The sequence below is a fragment of the Oncorhynchus mykiss genome, chromosome 13, assembly GCF_013265735.2.
Source record: "Oncorhynchus mykiss isolate Arlee chromosome 13, USDA_OmykA_1.1, whole genome shotgun sequence".
NCBI classification, from domain to species: domain Eukaryota; kingdom Metazoa; phylum Chordata; class Actinopteri; order Salmoniformes; family Salmonidae; genus Oncorhynchus; species Oncorhynchus mykiss.
In genome coordinates, this window is record NC_048577.1 from 23,699,036 (window position 1) to 23,719,750 (window position 20,715).

Below are 20,715 nucleotides of genomic sequence, written 5' to 3' on the forward strand. Positions count from 1 at the left end.
TATACTGTTAAACTTTATTCTTTCTACATACATTCTATTTTGGTGTACTTTGTGAAAATGAGGCTGATGAGAACTAATTGTTACACACCATGGCTACATTTACACAGGAAGCTCAATTATGATCTTTTGGCATTGGTCATTTTTTGCAATTGGTTAATAATTGGGCAAAAGCTTAGAGTTGGGCTGCCTGTGTAAATTCACCCTATGTAACTCAATGTATTGCTTAAAGAGTGAACGATTAGTGTGCGAAAAGACACTTTGGGGGGGTCGTCATCTGACATGGCTTCTCATTCAACACTCGGAGAAGTAGCTAGAGGCAACCGTCATGACACATTCCTTCTGGAAGAGCAGCTTAAACCTATAAGGATCATTAAAACAATATTAATGATTACATCGGAAAGCGTTTCCATTTCCATGTTCAGTTACACCCCTAGAGGTGCTCGCAAAAAAAATCACACAAGGACAACCTAAAGTGACATTCTAATATCATACCATTTCAACTCAACATGACGGAAATAGAATAGATTTCTTTTTAAAATTGAAAACACACATTTTGCATTTGCATAACTTACATTCTCATTAAAGCCATTTTATGATCCCTGGGCCCACTTTCCCTGTTTAAACGAAAAAAGGACAATCCAAAAGTTAGTAAGAATTGCTGCACTTGCACACGGTATATTAACACAATAAGAAAATGGAGAAAAAGCATCAACCTCAAAACCAAACACTTACACTGTCTGTTTGATTGTCTCCACACAGTCCAAGTCGTCACTGACGTCGTCGTCGATCAAATCTTGAGAGAGAGAAAAAAAAAGGCGCAACAGGGATACACCACTGACTCTCGAACAAGCCATTTTAATAAAAACCAAACTCAAGATCAAATCTAACATCCAACTACTCTATTAATGATCTTGTTGTGTTATTTGTCATATTTAGTTTTGATAGGTCAAATTTATTGAACTCACCACTGCAGTTCATCTGGCAAAGGTTCAGAGACGGAGTGGAGCCGTTGGCACAGATCACACGGTCGCTCAGCTGAAACAAGCCGTAGAGGGTCCACATGGTCTCTTCTTCGCTGGTCTCCTCTTCGCTGGAGTCTTCTTTTCTGGAGTCCTCTTTTGATGAGCTGAACTGATGACTTTCAGCACTGGATGAATCCCCGTGAGAATCCCCAGCGTGTCTCTTACCCCTCCTAGGAGGGTGCTGAGGGTGGGTAGGACGGGTCGGACGGTTATCATCCTTAGCAGGGTGGGTAGGGCTGCCATCAGGGCCATCATCATCCCTCCAAGGAGACACAAAACTGGTGTTGAAACCTGTGGCCTTCTCTACGTGGCAGACGACTGGAAGAGGCAATGACAATTGAGAGTTACTTTACAATCGGACTCCTAGGGGCCGATTTCCCCATACACAGATTTAGCCTAGTCTTGGAATAAGAAGCCATTTCAATTAAGAATCTCGAGAAATGTTTCTTAGTCCAGGACTAGGCTTAATCCGTGTTCCTTGAAACCAGCCCATAGCATTTAAGAAATTGTTCAGATTGTTGAATGAAAAAAATCATTGAGTTATGTTATGCAACTTACTTTTTGCCACAAAGTCCTTGTTTGTCAGATAATTCTCTCTGGCTTTCTCAGTCAGGTTGAATTTGAAGGCCGCCTCCTCCAATAAGCTCTTCAGCTCACATTTTGAGAGGATCCGTCCCTCAGACAGACTGGGAACCATCAAGACTGCTACAGCCAACACCAGCAGCATCTGCATCTTCATGTTGTCTCTGTCTGGTCTTTCCTCAATTGTGAGGGGGAAGACGAGAGTTACACAGTAGATATACTCTTGGCGCCCTAGCCCCCTGAGAGTGACCTTTGACTAAAACTCGTTCTTGTCTCCTTTTAAAAAAAATCCAAGGTAAGGCAATACATCTGGCTCTCTGAAATGGGTCAAAGGACTACCTAAATGTACCAAAGATCCACCCAGTGTTGTGTTTCACCATTCGATTCAGGCCAGAAAATGTGTTGAAAAAACGTCTCTTCGATGGTATCACAAAGGGTCCTCCTTTGTGTGACACCTGAGAAGTAAGTTGGGCGTGAATTAGATTGACACACATAACAATTCTCACGGGTATCTCATGACCACGACTGAGAATTAAAGATCAGCGTCTCTTCATTTTCATGTTCTGACGGGGTCACATGACACCAGCTCAAGAGTAATACGAGACCCATGAATGTGGTTTGTTTTTATGCATTGTTTTCATGTGTACTGCTCATGTAAGGGATGCCGTGTTTGCAGACAGATAACTTGTCTGGAATAAACAACGAAAGCTTACAAGGACAATCACGTAACTACTAACATTCAAATTGAACTCTGTGGGTATACGAAAGATAATGGGGGAAAAAGTAGGACATGTTACAAGTACAGCTCTAGGGAACAACAAAGGCAGCAAGATGGCATCTGTTGGTTTCAGCTTCCTTATTCCTGGCAGTTGCAGGAGAGGATATTGTCTATTGGTCTGTGCTAACCCATTGAAGTTGAAACGTAAAGTGGGTAAGGTTAAATGTTTAGGTTAGGGTTAGGTTATGGTTATTGTTAAGTTTATTGTTAGGGTAAGGGTAATGGTAGGGGTAGGGGTTACGGTTAGGGTTTATGGTAGGGATGTCCCAAGGATCCTGCATAGCAATGACCGTTGTCTATTAGAGGCCTTTTGTCAACTTTGTTCGAGCATCAGGGGCTAACATCCTCCATAGCACTCCATCTAGGCGATGGGCAGAACATACAGTTGAAGTCGGAAGTTTACATACACCTTAGCCAAATACATTTAAACTCAGTTTTTCACAATTCCTGATCAACACTTTATTTTAATAATGTGAAATGTCAGAATAATAGTAGAGATAATGATTTATTTCAGCTTTAATTACTTTCCTCACATTCCCAGTGGGTCAGAAGTTTACATACACTCAATTAGTATTTGGTAGCACTGCCTTTAAATTGTTTAACTCAAGTCAAACGTGTCGGGTAGCCTTCCACAAGCTTCCCACAATAAGTTGGGTGAATTTTGGACATTCCTCCTGACAGAGCTGGTGTAACTGAGTCAGGTTTGTAAGGCCTTCTTGCTCGCACACACTTTTTCAGTTCTACCCACAAAGTTTCTATAGTATTTAGGTCAGGCCTTTGTGATGGCCACTCCAATACCTTGACTTTGTTGTCCTTAAGCCATTTTGCCACATCTTTGGAAGTATGCTTGGGGTCATTGTCCATTTGGAAGACACATTTGTGACCAAACTTTAACTTCCTGACTGATGTCTTGAGATGTTGCTTCAATATATCCACATAATTTTCCTTCCTCATGATGCCATCTATTTTGTGAATTGCACCAGTCCCTCCTGCAGCAAAGCACCCTCACAACATGATGCTGCCACCCCCATGCTTCACGGTTGGGATGGTGTTCTTCGGCTTGCAAGCCTCCCCCTTTTTCCTCCAAACATAACAATTGTCATTATGGCCAAACAGTTATATTTTTATTTCATCAGACCAGAGGACATTTCTCCAAAAAGTACGATCTTCGTCCTCATGTGCAGTTGCAAACCGTAGTCTGGCTTTTTTATGGCGGTTTTGGAGGAGTAGCTTCTTCCTTGCTGAGCGGCCTTTGAGGTTATGTCGATTTGGGACTCATTTTACTGTGGATATAGACACTTTTGTACCTGTTTCCTCCAGCATCTTCACAAGGTCCTTTGCTGTTGTTCTGGGATTGATTTGCACTTTTCGCACCAAAGTACGTTCATCTCTAGGAGACAGAACGAACGTGTCTCCTTCCTGAGTGATATGGTGGCTGTGTGGTCCCCATGGTGTTTATACTTGTGTACCATTGTTTGTACAGATGAACGTGGTACCTTCAGGCATTTGGAAATTGCTCTCAAGGATGAACCCGATTTGTGGAGGTCTACAACTTTTTTTCTGAGATCTTCGCTGATTTCTTTTGATTTTCCTATGACGTCAAGCAGAGTCACCTAGTTTGAAAGTAGGCCTTGAAATACATCCACAGGTACACCTCCAGTTGACTCAAATGATGTCAATTAGCATATCAGAAGCTTCTAAAGCCATGACATCATTTTCTGGAATTTTCCAAGCTGTTTAAAGGCACAGTCAACTTAGTGTATGTAAACTTCTGACCCACTGGAATTGTGATACAGTGAATTATAAGCAAAACAATCTGTCTGTAAACAATTGTTAGAAAAATTACTTGTGTCATGCACAAAGTAGATGTCCTAACAGATTGCCAAAACTATACTTCGTTAACAAGAAATGTGTGGAGTGGTTGAAAAACCAGTTTTAATGACTCCAACCTAAGTGTATGTAAACTTCTGACTTCAACTGCATTTGCTAAGTGGACCTGAAAGTAGAAGGTGGAAAATCCCCTGTTGAATGTTGGTTACTCATTTACACTCAAAGTACTCAGAGGAATGCGCTTTGGCCCATTTCCCTGGAAGGTGCAGAGCCTTCCTGTAATACACACGTAAAAAAAACATATATTTTTGTATTAGTATTGATATGATCAAGTAGCTAGGTAGTATAGAAATAGAGAGGAAACCTTCATTGAAAAACAACTTCTAACTTGATTGACACGTCACATTTGAGTTTGTATACTAATCGAACACCTCAAAATTACATCTGTGAAATCACACTAAATTTGACCTGCTGATAGTATGTAGCAAGTAAATGGCAACATTTAACATAAAGTGGTACCTCAAAGGAGATGATATGAGGACCAAATCACCCCAGTCACGAGTCTTCATAAAACAGGCGATGTCATCACTAATTTCATCATCAAGTAAAGCTTGAGGGCAAGACAAACAAATCAAATGACATGTCATTTCTCACATGCTTTGTGAACAACAGGTGTAGACTAACTGTGAAATGCTTACTGACGGGTACTTTTCCAACAATGCAGAGTTAAAGATCAAATACATTTCAAAAACTGACATAGTGACAAAATGAATAAATACACAGTGAATAACAATAATGAGTAAAAATAACAAAGCTATATACAGAGAGTACCAGTACCGAGTCAATGTGCAGGGGTACAAGGTTATTGAGGCAGCTATGTACATATAGGTTGGGATAAAGTGACTAGGCAAAAGGCTAGATAATGGACAGTAGCAGCAGCATGTGTGTGTGTGTGTGTGTGTGTGTGTGTGTGTGTGTGTGTGTGTGTGTGTGTGTGTGTGTGTGTGTGTGTGTGTGTGTGTGTGTGTGTGTGAGATGTGGTGTGTGTGGTGTGTGTGGTGTGGTGTGTGTGTGTGTTGCCAATATGCTGGGGTGTCAGTGTGAGTGTGTGCAAGAGAGTTAGTGCAACAATGCAGGTCCTGGATGCCTTTTGATTAGCCATTTAGTAGTATTGTTTAGCAGTCTTATGGCTGTTCAGGGTCCTGTTGGTTCCAGACTTGGTGCACTGGTACCAAGGTTACAGAGAACAATCTATGGCTTGGGTGGCTGGAGTCTTACAATTCTTTAGGACTTCCTCTGACACCGCCTGGTATAGGGGTCCTGGAGGCAGGAAGCTTGGCCACCACCCTCTGTAGCGTTTGTGCCTTGCAGTTGCCGTACCAAGCAGTGATGCAACCAGTCAAAATGCTCTCAATGGTGCATCTGTAAAACTTTTTGAGGGTCTGAGGGCCCATGCCAAAATCTTTTCAGCCTCCTGAGGGAGAAGAGGCGCTGTCGTGCCATCTTCAGAACTGTGTGGGTGTTTGTGGACCATGTTAATTCCTTAGTGATGTGGACACAGAGGAACTTGAACAAATTATTGAGATAAACTTTTGTTATTGACCAAATACTTATTTTCCACCATAATTTGCAAATAAATTCATAAAAAATCCTACAATGTGATTTTCTGGATTTTTTTTCTCATTTTGTCTGTCATAGTTGAAGTGTACCTATGATGAAAATTACAGGCCTCTCTCATCTTTTTAAGTGGGAGAACTTGCACAATTGGTGGCTGACTAAATACTTTTTTGCCCCACTGTATGGGAGGCGCCCTATTTGTGACTTGGGGCGCGTTCCTCTGTTCAGACATTGCTGACGCCTGATGAATCTTACAAAGTCTGGACAGGTATTTAAGTATCATATAATCACATCATATGTTATAGCAATCTGTCAGTCGATGACACAGTCAATGATGTGGCACGCAACCATTGGTTAATGCATGCAACTTCTGACCAGGGGAACGCAACCATTGTCTGCTTATTGCCCCCGCCTCGACCAACAAAAAAATTGCCAGTGAGTTGTTTCCCTCTGGGACTCCTGTTCAGCGGGGCAGGGGCAATAAGCACACCAGAGTGGCCCCGCCCCAATCAGAAAAAAATGAGGGGGTGTCTTGCTTTCTCTACTGTCTCTGCTTCAGAATTATTCCCTGTTGTTAGCTAGTGATAGCAAAGATTATTTATTATATTGACAAGATTTCAAGAAACCATTCTGACAATGAAAATACATGTCCTCAAAGATGGAAAGCAGATGGGAGGAGACAAGATCAGGTGGGACCATTCTAAGCAATGAGACGGCAGAAACGCGTGTGAACAGGTACAAGTCGTTTTTCTGAAAGTTGCCGAATGCCACATGCGTCCACTTATATCAGTACATTTGTAACAACCTAAACATTACTCTATTTGATCAAATAACCCTCACGTAATTTGATACTCTCTCATAGACTTTCCTGCAAAATAATCTGTTTATCTCGCAGGGACAGATTTTGGGCCGAGTTAATCCTCTCGCTTCGCCTCTTCCACTCTGGTGATAGCTAGTGATAGTGATGCACAAGCTAGGCCTATTTGAAACATTGCTATCTACTGGCAGCATTTACCAGCCAGAATCAGAAGCTTGAAAAAACCCATTAAAAAAAAGCTTGAAAAGCCCATTTGAAAACCCCCCAAAACAAAATACAACTGAACATCATAATATTATGTTTTTTTTATTTTATTTCGTTTTGCAGTCAAATATGGTAGTTTCAGTATAGTTTTACAAATGTTTTTCTTAATTATTTTATTCCAGTTTACTAAATCGTTTTTTCCAATTTTAGTTTAAGTTTACTATAATGACCTTGGTAAAGACACTAGCCAGCTGGTCAGCGCATGCTCTGAGTACTCGTCCTGGTATTCCGTCTGGCTCCGCAGGCTTGCGAATGTTAACCTGTTTAAAGGTCTTACTCACATCGGTGCGGTCTTAGTGCCAGCATCGGTTTGTGGTGGTAGATAGACATTTACAAAAAAATACAGATGAAAACTCTCTTGGTAAATAGTATGGTCTGCAGCTTTGGTTCTGTTCAATTAGCCAAGTCCACGAACACTCATCTCAATGTAGAATATATGAATAACCAATCATACATTATATGTTAACATTATGCTAAATAGGTTTATGGCAGAAGGATGTATTTTGCTCACCACTGCACATTGTCTGGCAGAGATTGAGAGATCGAGTAATCAAAGCACAGGCAATCTGATCGCCCTGCAGACCATATTTACATTGTAGTCAATTAGCAGATGCTCTTATCCATAAGGACTTACAATAGCAATTAAGGTTAGTGCCTTGTTCAAGGCCACATCGCCAGATTTTTCACCTAGTCGAGATTCAAACCAGCGACTTTTTGGTTACTGGCACCAACGCTCCCAAGTGCTAGACTACCTACCGCCCGAACATAGAGACTCATGGGTTTGGCCATTTGTAGTTAGTTGTGTTTTCTCCCCGGGTTGTGGATGGCTCTCTTTTCCCCCTCCTCCTTCTGACTAGTCGTCGCTTGCGTCTTCCTCATAACATTCACTTTCTGGCTTATCGACATCTGCATTCCGACTTCCGACTTTCCTTTGCGATCTGAGTTTCGCCGCTTTCGCTCTCCGTCTTTCTTCGTTGCTATTGCTCTCATCGTCACTTTCCTTCGACTTTGCGTCTCTCTTTGGCCAGTCATTGAACGGCCTCCTGAACAATGGACGTCTGCATTTCACTGAAGGTTTCACTCTGAGCTCGTTGTGTTTTCCCTCTGTCTCGTCTGCATCTCTCGTCGTTGGCATCTACCTCTCTGTGAGAGGTTGGCTTGACTTCTCTCAGATCCGTTGTCTCTTTCTGACTCATGGCTACCATCTTCTTCCTTGTTTTCGGGTCCTTTGAATGGTATCTTGTGGCCTCCAGCTAAACTGTGGGTATCTGGCCCTCATGGCCAGGATGCCTATTCGTCGAAGGGACCTTGTCTTTCACCACAGGGTTATGTCGCAGAATACTGTAAGATAACTGGAACAACCATGTCATGTTATGAACAGAAAGGAAACATAGAAAGTAAGACCAAGACCATTAGATATTTGAAGGTTTAAAGCAATGCTACATTAATAGGTAGTAATGGACATCAAAGACAGGTCTTGATATTTGAAGTGATCTTCGGGGTAACTTCAATCAACAAACTTCATTACAAAAAAATTGTGTCATCCATTGATGCCCTTTTCATGTATTTTCTTTGCCTGACTTTGAGGGCTGCTTCCTCCAGTTTGGTCTTCAGCACACATTGGGAGAGTTGCCGCTCCTCAGACAGCCTGGGGACCACCAAGGCTGCTACGGCTAATTACACCAGCAGCTCCAGCTTCATGTTGTATCTGGGTGATCTGTTCAGAGCAGTGTGAAATGCTGTGAACCAAGGATATAGTATCCTATATTGAGGTTATAATGCGGTCGTCTGCACCATGGGCACAGCGGAAATGTACACTGAAACAATAACATTAAACAACGTCATATTGCGGCTTTAAATACCTCCCAGGGTTCCAGCTGATGAAATAACTTTACTGTTGTAGACAAATACAATAATGAAACCTGAGCAAATCGTTAAAGGAGTTGTCAACAAACACTCACATACCTCATTGTTTATAGATGTATTGTCAAATGGCTTGAAAATAAACCCCACAACGAATATATTACAGGCCGTCATTGGAAGGGGGAAAAAAGGACTACTGCTTAATTTTAAAAAGAACAAAACATCAGCCCTGCCACTTGATTTTCTGTAGTGCTAAGGGATGCAAGGACTGACAGTCCATTAGGTCAACATGATAGTTTTAACCCTGTTTTGCATGGCCAACGTTTGTAATGGTGTGTTTCCTGCCTTAAGGCTATGGAGTGTTCAGAACAAACAGAAAACCAGGAACATTCCCAGGACATTAAATAACATTCCCATTAACTTAGGGTTTTATCTAACATTCGGATGATAATATCCCAAAAACTTTGAAATGTTGTTTTGGATTTTTTCAGAATTAAAAAAAATGAAACATCCTTAGAATGTTCTAACATTCACTCAAATGTTGTGCACAACATCTGTAAAAAGCACCACAGAACATTCCACTAATGTTCTTATTGGGTTTCCAGGTAATGTAATAAGAAACTGTGTTCTGGGAACGTTCTTTTAACATCAGGCAAATGTTTTATACAAACATTGTATAATCATCAGCACAACTGGACCGTTTTGTGTTATTATAACTTTTGGGGCAACCTAATGAATGTTCTGGAAACATTCACAGAACCAGTTTTGGTTTGCTGGGTTGACTGTCATTGTTGTCATATCATTACAGTTGCTCCCATTCTCCAGCACCCCAGCTCCAGCACTCAGTGGCTTTCTTCAGCGTGTTTCTTTGGAGGCTGTGCTGTAGTCAGTGGGATTTATAAGTAATCAGAGGCAGAATGGCCATAGTGGAATTCTGGCAAATGAGAGCTGGTCCATCTTTAGCCCAGTGGGCCTGTCTAAATCAGGGGTTTTGTGCAGAATTACCATTATTTGGCTAATATTGGGCTGATTTCTGCTCCCAGTCAGTTATCAATGGATGAAGAATCAAGTTATGCAACGTGTACAGATTTCTTTGTTAATCATGTTTTCAAAATGACAAAATTGTGATTAGAGGAACCACAAGATATTTGAATCAGTGCACAGGCTATATTTTTCTTAGGTATGTGTTATGGGATGTTTATGAATAATGACTGAATTATGTATACATTTAGCTTAGAACTATAACTAAACAGAATACTACCCTGTCACTGTATGAATGTATGAATCTTATTATAATCATAACACTGAATATAATGTGTGTAGTTTTAGTCAAGAATTAGAACAAGGACTTTCTGTTCCTTGTTAGAAACTAATGGAGCTATCGTCAGACCGTCTGGAATACTGTGTTCCTTACAGGACATTCTGTCCCTACCCAGGGAGGGGAGAGACCTTGGGCTTGTAGTAGATTGTTTAACAGGCGGCAGACAATGTGAGAAGGCTTGTGAACTATATTTCCATTGTATCTGAGAGGAGGAGGGACATTTACGATGAAATGTGAGGTATATAAACCAATGTACATAGTATTATGACCAGAGCTCTCTAGAATAAACGCTATTGGCTAATTTTGGTGGCTGGTCTCTGTCCATTTTATGCAATTAAGAACCGTACAAATTCTTAGAAATGGACAGTGTTTTAATTGAATTGGTTAATGAACACATAAGAACTAAATTCATCTAACAGTATGTTTGTAATTTTTCCATGTTATTGTTACCCCCATTTTGTTTTTTTAAAGCCCCAACATCCACTGACCCAAGGCTCATAACATGTTCTGTTAATCCCCACTGGGCACACACTAGTTGAATCAATGTTGTTTCCACATCATTTCAATGAAATGACATTAAACCAACATGGGATAGACATTGACTCAGTGGTTTAAAGTTCTTAAGTAAAAACACTTTAAAGTACTACTTGAGTTGTTCTTTGGGGTATCTGTAGTTTACTTTAGTATGTATATTTTTGACTACTTTTACTTCACTAAAGAAACAAATGTACTCTTTACTCCATACATTTTCCCTGACACCCAAAAGCACATTTTGAATGCTTAGCAGGACAGGAAAATTGTCAAGTTCACACACTTATCAAGAGAGCATCCCTGGTCATTCCTATTGCCTCTGATCTGGCAGACTCAATGAACACACATGCTTCATTTGTAAATTATGTCTAAATGTTGGAGTGTGCCCCTGGCTATCCGTCAATAAAAAAATCAAATGGAGCCTTCTGGTTTGCTTAATATAAGATATTTGAAATGATTTATACTTTTATTTTTGAGTGTATTTTAGCAATTACATTTACTTTTGATACTTAAGTATATTTAAAACCAAATACTTTTAGACTTTTACTCAAGTAGTATTTTAATGGGTGAATTTCACATTTACTTGAGTCATTTTCTATTAAGGTATCTTTACTTTAACTCAAGTATGATAGTTGGGTACTTATCCCACCATGTCATTGAATTGATGTCTATACCCAGTGGGTAGCTTCTTTTACATATCTCATTTCGTACCACGATCATCCCTCCAAATAATGACAACTTAATAATACATGTTGGGTTTCATTTCTTTGAGATTAAAATTGAATACTTAATTTAACAGAATTGGATTAATTAACACAAGCAAATCAGGTGTTGGCATATAGAAAATAATTCACTGGAAACCAAAAGTCTTTATGATCATTTTATGTATTTACTCGTGGTAGTTGGACAGTTGAAGGAGAATATGATGCTGTTGCCTAATGTCTGTAGGAGGCACTTGTTGTCCCAATATAAGGGATAACGGCTCAAATAATTCCTAGCACGCCATCTAGTGGTAATAGAAAGTAGCATATTTGTGAAGCTTATAGCAGAAGATAAGAGTTGAGAGAAAGAAGGAAAATGCTCTGTTAAACAGTTGTTTGCAAAGTACTCATAGTACTGTTAAGTGGTTGGTCACACTCAAAGTACTCATAGTACTGTTAAGTGGTTGGTCACACTCAAAGTACTCATAGTACTGTTAAGTGGTTGGTCACACTCAAAGTACTCATAGTACTGTTAAGTGGTTGGTCACACTCAAAGTACTCATAGTACTGTTAAGTGGTTGGTCACACTCAAAGTACTCAGAGGCTTGCAGCTTGGCACATTTCCATGGGAACTTCAGAGCCTTCCTGTGATACACAAATTAAAATGGTTATTATTTTGTTATTGTATATTTTTCTGTCAATAATACAGCTTGCTTCAAAGTTGTACAACGGTTTAAAAGACTATTTACCGTACAAAAGTAACCATTTATGTTATTGCATTTTGAATGTCAAATTTCTATTGAATTAGATTGCATTAATTAAGGCCCAAACAACACCTCTTTTGTGCTGTCAGGGGGCTGCTTCACTCTAATTCATGTTTCATGGATCAAGATCAGTGTGGCATCAATGTCATTGTCCTCACTATTCACTAGTACTGGCAGTTAACTTACATCCAGGCACGAGACTTCACAAAGCAGGCAATGTCATCACGGATGTCATCATCAACGAAGGCTGGAAGGGCAGAAACACAGTCATACAGTCAGTACAGTTCCCGTCAATTACTTAAGGTCTTTGTGTGCACGTTGCAGGTATCTTAGCCCTGCACCTTGAAAATGTTCGCTAATGTAGGACTAAACAGAGTGAGTGTGATTACAGAGAAGTGAGAGGTTGATTACGAAACCCACTAGTTCTAATCTCTTGTCTTTGTTCATGACACAAGAATAATCCATCTGTTTGTTTGTCCATTCATTCATTTATTCATTCATATATGCAGGACTAGGTTGGTTACAAGGCTGGTGTTTAAGACAGACTTTTAGGTCCAAACTGCAGATAACTGGACCAACCAAGTCAGAGTGAGAGCAGGAAATGGAGAGAGATAGAGCGAGATTATATATTTGGAAGTTTTAAAACAGCAGTACCTGGAGGTGTGTTGTTGAACACCAACGTAACGGTTTGACATGATCACAAGCCTGACGTTCATTCATTCACTCACTCACTCACTCATGTAGGCAGGCCTATTCATTCTTTCATGCATACATGTACTGTACATACATGCAGGCATTTGTTGACATTCTGCTAAACAGGCTGAGGAAGGAAAGATGTTTGTACTCACAGCTGCACTCTGTCTTACAGAGATTGAGAGAGCGAGTGGTGTTGGAGGAGACGCAGGCGAGGCGATTGCTCAGCTGGAAGAGACCGAAAAAGCTGAAGGACAGGGTCTTGATCGGCTTGAATGGCTTGCGCTTCGGCTTGCGGCTCTGTCCGGGACCTCTGAACTGCTTTGGGATGCATCTCTTCTTCCTGTTCCCCTCTCTCTCTTTCGGTTCCTCTCCTACTTGCTCGTTCAGCTCCGCCTCTAACTCTTCCAGGTTCTCCTCGTCTAGCTCATCCTCGTCAACCTCGTCTTCATCACCCTCATCCTCATAGCCGCGAAAATCTTCCACCTCAGCCCCTTTGCTTTCTTGCGCCTCAACTTTGTCATGTTCTTCCTTATCACCAGCGGACTCCTCAGCCTCACGCTTGTTCCTTCCTATCGCGGGACTCCCTGGTCTCGTCCTCTTCCCTTCGGGCCTCTCTGATCTTGGGCTCACTCCCTCTGTTTTCCCGGTAGGTTTGGGTTTCATTCCCCCAGGCTTTCCTGTAGGTCTAGGCTTGTCCTCTTCTCCCTCAGAACTGACTCGATCTTCCTTTGACTCAACATCTCTACCTGGACGTTTGTGCCCAAACAGTCTCACAGGTCTCCTGCTGATGGGGCGCCTTTTGGATTTATGCAGGAAAGGTTTGCGCAGGACAAGGTTGGTCATAAGGCTGGTGTTTAAACCAGACTTTAGGTCCAAACTGCAGATAACTGGACCAACCAAGTCACAGTGAGAGCAGGAAGAGAATAGAGAGAGAGATTATATATTTGGACGTTTTAAAGGGGAAGTTCAGTATTTTACTTGATTTTTCCTCACCCTGAAAGTAGTCTATAAGATAAAACAAAACATGGATTACAGTTTGTCTTTAAACAGCCACTAAAAACTTCCGCTAACCTGGCTAGGGGCAACCATGCAATGTTTTTTTTTTTAAATGGCCAAATAATTGATCAAATTGGTCAAATAATTGAGTTTATTTCATTTGATTTGGCCATTCAATTTGGTAAATTGCCCCCATTGATTTTAGCTGAAGTTTGTAGTGGCTCTTTAAAGAAAATGGCCCATAGACTACTAGGGTGACGACCCCTTTAACATTAAGTTGTAAAATATTGAACTTCCCCTAAATTTGAGACCTTTTTCAGTGACATTGATGTTTTATGCTCTCACACCACCTTTAAGTCATCTCTCGAAACTCACACAAACACAATAGGCCTACATAGAATTCACAACCCACTTTTGGCCAAGGCGTCGTCCAGTTCGACTCCCTTTGCTGCAATTTTCTCAGTCAGATTGAATTGGTCAGCAGCCTCTGTCAGTTTGGGCTTCAGCTCACATTTGGAGAGAAGCAGCCCCTCAGACAGGCTGGGAACCAGGGCTGCTACAGCCAACACCGCCAGCAGCTCCAGCTTCATGTTGTCTTTGGGTGATCTGTTTAGAATGGTATGGAAAGATATAGGATAAAAATATACATGATTATCCTACAAAGAGAAGCTGTAAGGCTTTTCTGAAGAGTTCCATTCCAAAACGCTATACAGCACATTCGGAAAGTACTCAGACCCCTTCCCTTTTTCCACATTTTGTTACAGTCTTTCCCTCAATCTACACACAATACCCCATAATGCCAAAGCGAAAACACGTTTTTAGACATTTTTGCAAATGTATTATGAATAATAAACAGCAATACCTTATTTACATAAGTATTCTGACCCTTTGCAATGAGACTCGAAATTGAGATCAGGTGCATCCTGTTTACATTGATCATCCTTGAGATGTTTCTACAACTTGATTGGAGTCCACCTGTGGGAAATTCAATCAATTGGACAGGATTTGGAAAGGCACACACCTGTCTATATAAGATCTCACAGTTGACAGTGCATGTTAGAGCAAAAAAAATAAACCATGAGGTCGAAGGAATTGTCCGTAGAGTGCCGAGACAGGATTGTGTGGAGGCACAGATCTGGTAAATGGTACCAAAAAATGTCTGCAGCATTGAAGGTCCCCAAGACCACAGTGGCCTCGATTATTCTTAAATGGAAGAAGTTTGGAACCACCAAGACCCTTCCTAGAGCTGGCCGCCCTGCCAAACTGAGCAATCGGGGAGAAGGGCCTTGGTCAGGGATGTGACGAAGAACCCAATGGCACTCTGACAGATCCCCAGAGTTCCTCTGCGGAGATGGGAGATGTCTGGAGGAAACCAGGCACCGCTCATCACTTGGCCAATACCATCCCTAAGGTGAAGCATGGTGGTGGAAGCATCATGCTGTGGGGATGTTTTTCAGCGGCAGGGGCTGGCGGACTAGTCAGGATCGAGGGAAAAATGAATGGAGCAAAGTACAGAGAGATCCTTGATGAAAACTTGCTCAGAACCTCAGATTGGGGCGAAGGTTTACCTTCCAACACGACAACGACCCTAAGCACACAGTCAAGACAACGCAGGAGTGGCTTCGGGACAAGTGTCTGAATGTCCTTGAGTGGCCCAGCCAAGAGCCCAGACTTGAACCCGATCGAACATCTCTGGAGAGACCTGAAAATAGCTGTGCAGCGACACTCCCCATCTAACTTGATAGAGCTTGAGAGGATCTGTAGAGAAGAATGTGAGAAACTCCCCAAATACAGGTGTGCCAAGCCTGTAACGTCATACCCAAGAAGACTCGAGGCTGTAATGGCTGCCAAAGGTGCTTCAACAAAGTACTGAGTAAAATGTTCTGAATACTTATGTAAATGTGATTTTTCCATTTTAGTTTTTGTATCAATTTCTAAAACCTGTTTTTGCTTTGTCATTAGAACAAGGCTGTAACGTAACAAAATGTGTAAAAAGTCAAGGGATCTGAATACTTTCCGAATGCACTGTATAAACCAATTCTTCACATTTGTGTTTTTTCATCAGAAATGATTGCTTACAGTATATCCATTTTCTGAAATGTTGGTAAATTAGCTTTTATTGTTTAAAGAACTTGTGAAAAAGATGGACGTTTTTTCACCGTCTAATCATGGCGCGGTGTTCAATGACAGACGTGTATTTGTTTGAAATCTATCACTTGACGGTTTCATTTCAGAGAGGCAAATAATCATGTTTCGTTGCAAAATGCTATATATCCTTCTCACTCTCACAGGAATAAGTAGTACTGCTGGGGTTTTACACAGTCAAATGTGATAAATAACTACATTTTTTGTAATAAAGATCTGTACAAATTATATATTTGTGAAGTCAATATATAAAACAAACTAATAAATATGATAATAGGAGATCTGTATGTAAAATATTTACATTTGACCATTTAGCAGATGTTCTCATCCAGAGCGACTTACAGTTAGTGCATTCATCTTAAGATAACTAGGGGAGACAACCACGTATCACAGTCAAATATACAGGATACCAACATTCCATTCCAGCTTAACAGTATGTAGCATTTTTGCAACAAAACCCATTTGAATACACATCTAAAATCTATTAATAAAAAAATCTGAGAACAGTAATATTTTACACACACACGAAGGTACCTACAGGATATAATTCTGGAATGAAACTCTTCAAGTTCATGAGAGGCTTTGCGTTGTTGTAGGCAAATAAGATGAAACCTGAGCAGATCATTTTGAGGATTTTTCAACCAACACTCATGTATGTTTCAAAATGTATTGTCAATTGTGCGCATAGTGTATTCCCCATAACCAATGTATTTCAAAGCTATCACCCGTGAGGGATGAAAACAACATGTACTTTTTCATTTATTCTTGTATTTACATTCTAAAATGTATATTTATTTAGGTATTTACGTTTGTATATTTCTGAGCTAGCAAATCGGCGATGTTGTGAGACCTCAATTACCAAAACACACATTTTCTCAAAGTATTTCCATATTTCTCAAAGTACCTCTACAACCATAATATTGACTTTTTCACTGAACATTCAACATTCAATAACTCAATACAGGTCAAAACAATGAGTCCGTTCAATAAAAATGCCCTTACCAGTCGTTCAGGTAAGCGATGAACAGTGTTCAGTGGAAAATAACACAGCTGATCAAGCTGTACCTACTCCTCTGTGTCTGACAGACAACACATCAGAGTTTTTATACGGGAAGGATGGGTAGCAGGATGGGTAGCAGGACGGGTAGCCAGGTGAGCCAATTCTTCACATTTTGTTCTCAGGCCATTGGGTAATAACCCATCACGTCAGCAAAGTAATGGAAAGTACAGTATGTACACAGACACTGTAGATCTTAATTGCAAAGGTGGGAGTGAAGCTTAGGCGTTAAAGGGCAAGTCTGCGTTAGCATAATGAATGAGGAGAACAGTGACATGAAGATGATGCAAACTCTAACCATCACTTTAAACCAGGATTGGTAAGCAGTAGTGGGCTACACCTGACAGGATTCTTGTCATAATTGACTCCTCATTTTATCATTACTATCCATCTGTGTTTGTGGTTTAGGTTACTAACACTTTGGTCCATCCAAGACCAACTGTGACCTGTTCAAATGAACTTCACTTTAGCACAAAATCAAACATTCCACAAACACACGATCCGATGATAGTACTGTGTATTACACAACTGAACACAATGAAAACACGTTTGCAATGTGTACCACACTAAGCATACATGGTTAACCAGTTAGCTGGCATTTCTATTTTTTGTATAGTCATTGTGATCACCTGATTATGTCAATTACTGTGGGTGTCGAGATGAGAACTCAAGACTGGAGCTATAACAACGTGTAAAATGAGCCCCATCCTTCCTGCCATTTAACTCACAAAACCTTGAATGGAAAGCATAACCAATCAAGCAAGTACTTAAGATGCCATCCTCTTTTCTTTGTCTTTCTTTGCGTTTGATCAACAAAGCGTTGAGAAATGTGATTCTGTATTCAGTAACCAAACACTATGGCCCCCTATACACTCAGATTGTACAAATGATGTGTAACTCACCAGAGACAACGGGTGTGTAAACATTTTTGTGCAGACAAACTCTCCATTGTATCACAAACACTGTCTCAAACGTGTTGTACAATCTGTGTGTACACGGCCTATTTTTCAGACAATCCAGGCTCATGTCTTCCTATCAGGTTCACTGGGTTTGCATAATGAATTTGGGTAGTCGCTTGATAAAAGCACATGTCACGTTTGCTTGTTGAATAGTTTAAGTCTTTGTTGTTACTACTTTCTTTCTTCTTCTTTTTTTAAGTGCCAAACATTCAATGGCCCAAGGGCCATAACATTGTACTTCCTTATAGTTTTAATCTTTTGTTTCACACCAGTATCATCCCTCCAAATAATGATTGTTGCCCTAAATGAGTACCCGAAGAAACTTTGCAATGACAGGAATGTTTCGTTTTGTGACAACTTTGATTTGCTGTGGGAGTAACCAGCACTTTTTTTTAAAGAGACAGGATTTACCCTAACCGCAGGGCTTCCAGGATTATTTCCAGCAACATCGCAAACTGTTTTAGAGACTGACAGACAGGGTCTGGTAGTGTTCCAGTCCCAGCAACATCAAACTGTTTTAGAGACTGACAGACAGGGTATGGTAGTGCTCCAGTCCCAGCAACATCAAACTGTTTTAGAAACTGACAGACAGGGTCTGGTAGTGCTCCAGTCCCAGCAACATCAAACCGTTTTAGAGACTGACAGACAGGGTCTGGTAGTGCTCCAGTCCCAGCAACATCAAACTGTTTTAGAGACTGACAGACAGGGTCTGGTAGTGCTCCAGTCCCAGCAACATCAAACTGTTTTAGAGATTGACAGACAGGGTCTGGTAGTGCTCCAGTCCCAGCAACATCAAACTGTTTTAGAGACTGACAGACAGGGTCTGGTAGTGCTCCAGTCCCAGCAACATCAAACTGTTTTAGAGACTGACAGACAGGGTCTGGTAGTGCTCCAGTCCCAGCAACATCAAACTGTTTTAGAGACTGACAGACAGGGTCTGGTAGTGCTCCAGTCCCAGCAACATCAAACTGTTTTAGAGACTGACAGACAGGGTCTGGTAGTGCTCCAGGCCCAGCAACATCAAACTGTTTTAGAGACTGACAGACGGGGTCTGGTAGTGCTTCAGTCCCAGCAACATCAAACTGTTTTAGAGACTGACAGACAGGGTCTGGTAGTGCTCCAGTCCCAGCAACATCAAACTGTTTTAGAGACTGACAGACAGGGTCTGGTAGTGCTCCAGTCCCAGCAACATCAAACTGTTTTAGAGACTGACAGACAGGGCCTGGTAGTGCTCCAGTCCCAGCAACATCAAACTGTTTTAGAGACTGACAGACAGGATCTGGTAGTGCTCCAGTCCCAGCAACATCAAACTGTTTTAGAGACTGACAGACGGGGTCTGGTAGTGCTTCAGTCCCAGCAACATCAAACTGTTTTAGAGACTGACAGACAGGGTCTGGTAGTGCTCCAGTCCCAGCAACATCAAACTGTTTTAGAGACTGACAGACAGGGTCTGGTAGTGCTCCAGTCCCAGCAACATCAAACTGTTTTAGAGACTGACAGACAGGGCCTGGTAGTGCTCCAGTCCCAGCAACATCAAACTGTTTTAGAGACTGACAGACAGGGTCTGGTAGTGCTCCAGTCCCAGCAACATCAAACTGTTTTAGAGATTGACAGACAGGGTCTGGTAGTGCTCCAGTCCTCCCTGGCAGACTAAGTAACAGAAGACTTGGAAACCATATCAACTCCCGTAGAAATGGCTCTATGGTTATTGTGAGCAGTGGCGGATTTAGGTGTAGGCGACATGGGCATCTTGCCGGGGGTGGCAGGGGGCGCCCGCACAAAAGAAAAATCGGAATGGTGTCATTTGCGCCATCGGTTTTCTATCGCTCATTTGCACGTCACGTCAATGATATCATGTCACCGTGTGGGACTGTGGGTCAATTAACCTTGTCGGAGTGGGCACCCTGATTGTAGTTTGTGAGCTAGGCAGGCTACTACCTGGGAAGATCTCCCACTCAGAAGTACAAGATGGGGAGGGGGGCGAGGGTTGGTTGACCTCAGGTCACCCCACTGGAAGCCCGGTGTAGGGGGAGTGGGGGCATCTATCAAATAGCGCACCTCTAACTTTGTACAGTACTAATGCAATTAGTAAAATCAGTCACACTACGAAATGCTACCAAATAAACCACAATTCATTCATAATACTGTGAATATATAGTTTCACAGACATATTGCTTTTTCTGGTTTGTGCCGAAATCATTAAAAATAATATAAAACCAGTCTGCACACCACCAAGGTGAATTGGTTTAGTCTAGCCACACAAGCTAGAACCGCCACTGATTGTGAGTAACCTAAATTATGTTCCTCTAAATCCGCCTTCTACAGAGTTTATACAAACTGTCATCTCCTACCATTCTGATAGATTGGAGACTTTCAGAGAACATGGTTGTAAACGTTCATTTATTTGTCGTTCCATTGGTTACCTTGAGACTGATGCCCTAGTGGCAGAGTGGCCCACACATTGAATATGGCGCTTTCAAATGTTAGAGCAATCACTAGAAAACCATTATTGTGAATGACCTCATTACTGAGTGCAAAGTTCATTGCATGTTTCTCACTGAAACATATGGGTCTTCAGATTGTAGTGCCGCCCTTATTGAAGCCTCCCACGGACTACAGCTTTTCATACTCAGAAAAGGGGAAAAGGGAGGGGAGACAGCCACTATTTTTACTAATGCTCTCAGCTGCAAGGACATTTAGTTTGGCGACTGAGTCTTTTGAGTATCATGCCCAGCTGCGCGGGATGGGAGCCTGTCGAGCCAACCGAGGAAA

General features: G+C 41.4%; 2 protein-coding genes across 2 annotated transcripts; both read right to left on the reverse strand.

The window, feature by feature from the left end:
- Positions 1 to 8,599, reverse strand: LOC110485996. Its single transcript, XM_021557270.2, has 7 exons — positions 7,667 to 8,599; positions 4,732 to 4,822; positions 1,581 to 2,059; positions 966 to 1,340; positions 733 to 793; positions 573 to 614; positions 1 to 358 (listed from the first exon to the last, which is right to left on the reverse strand). The coding sequence occupies exons 3-7, from the start codon at positions 1,759 to 1,761 to the stop codon at positions 292 to 294; spliced, it is 726 nt and encodes a 241-aa protein (XP_021412945.1). The 5' UTR covers positions 1,762 to 2,059; positions 4,732 to 4,822; positions 7,667 to 8,599; the 3' UTR covers positions 1 to 291.
- A 2,892-nt stretch (positions 8,600 to 11,491) lies between these two features.
- LOC110485997 (nucleoplasmin-like protein ANO39) lies at positions 11,492 to 17,302 on the reverse strand. Its single transcript, XM_021557271.2, has 5 exons — positions 16,930 to 17,302; positions 14,195 to 14,388; positions 12,939 to 13,673; positions 12,277 to 12,337; positions 11,492 to 11,971 (listed from the first exon to the last, which is right to left on the reverse strand). Exons 2-5 carry the CDS (start codon positions 14,370 to 14,372, stop codon positions 11,848 to 11,850), a joined length of 1,098 nt encoding a protein of 365 aa, XP_021412946.2. The 5' UTR covers positions 14,373 to 14,388; positions 16,930 to 17,302; the 3' UTR covers positions 11,492 to 11,847.
- Positions 17,303 to 20,715: the final 3,413 nt, after the last annotated feature.

Bases quoted from the DNA above. Each gene is read 5' to 3' on its own strand.
- LOC110485996 (XM_021557270.2), bottom strand. From the start codon at position 1,761: ATGAAGATGCAGATGCTGCTGGTGTTGGCTGTAGCAGTCTTGATGGTT. The intron at 1,341-1,580 runs GTAAGTTGCATA...TGCCTCTTCCAG, and splicing joins CAAGGACTTTGTGGCAAAAA to TCGTCTGCCACGTAGAGAAG. The intron at 794-965 runs GTGAGTTCAATA...CTCTCTCTCAAG, and splicing joins TTGCCAGATGAACTGCAGTG to ATTTGATCGACGACGACGTC.
- LOC110485997 (XM_021557271.2), bottom strand. From the start codon at position 14,372: ATGAAGCTGGAGCTGCTGGCGGTGTTGGCTGTAGCAGCCCTGGTTCCC. The intron at 13,674-14,194 runs GTGGGTTGTGAA...TGGTTGGTCCAG, and splicing joins GGACGACGCCTTGGCCAAAA to TTATCTGCAGTTTGGACCTA. The intron at 12,338-12,938 runs GTGAGTACAAAC...CTGCCCTTCCAG, and splicing joins CTGTAAGACAGAGTGCAGCT to CCTTCGTTGATGATGACATC.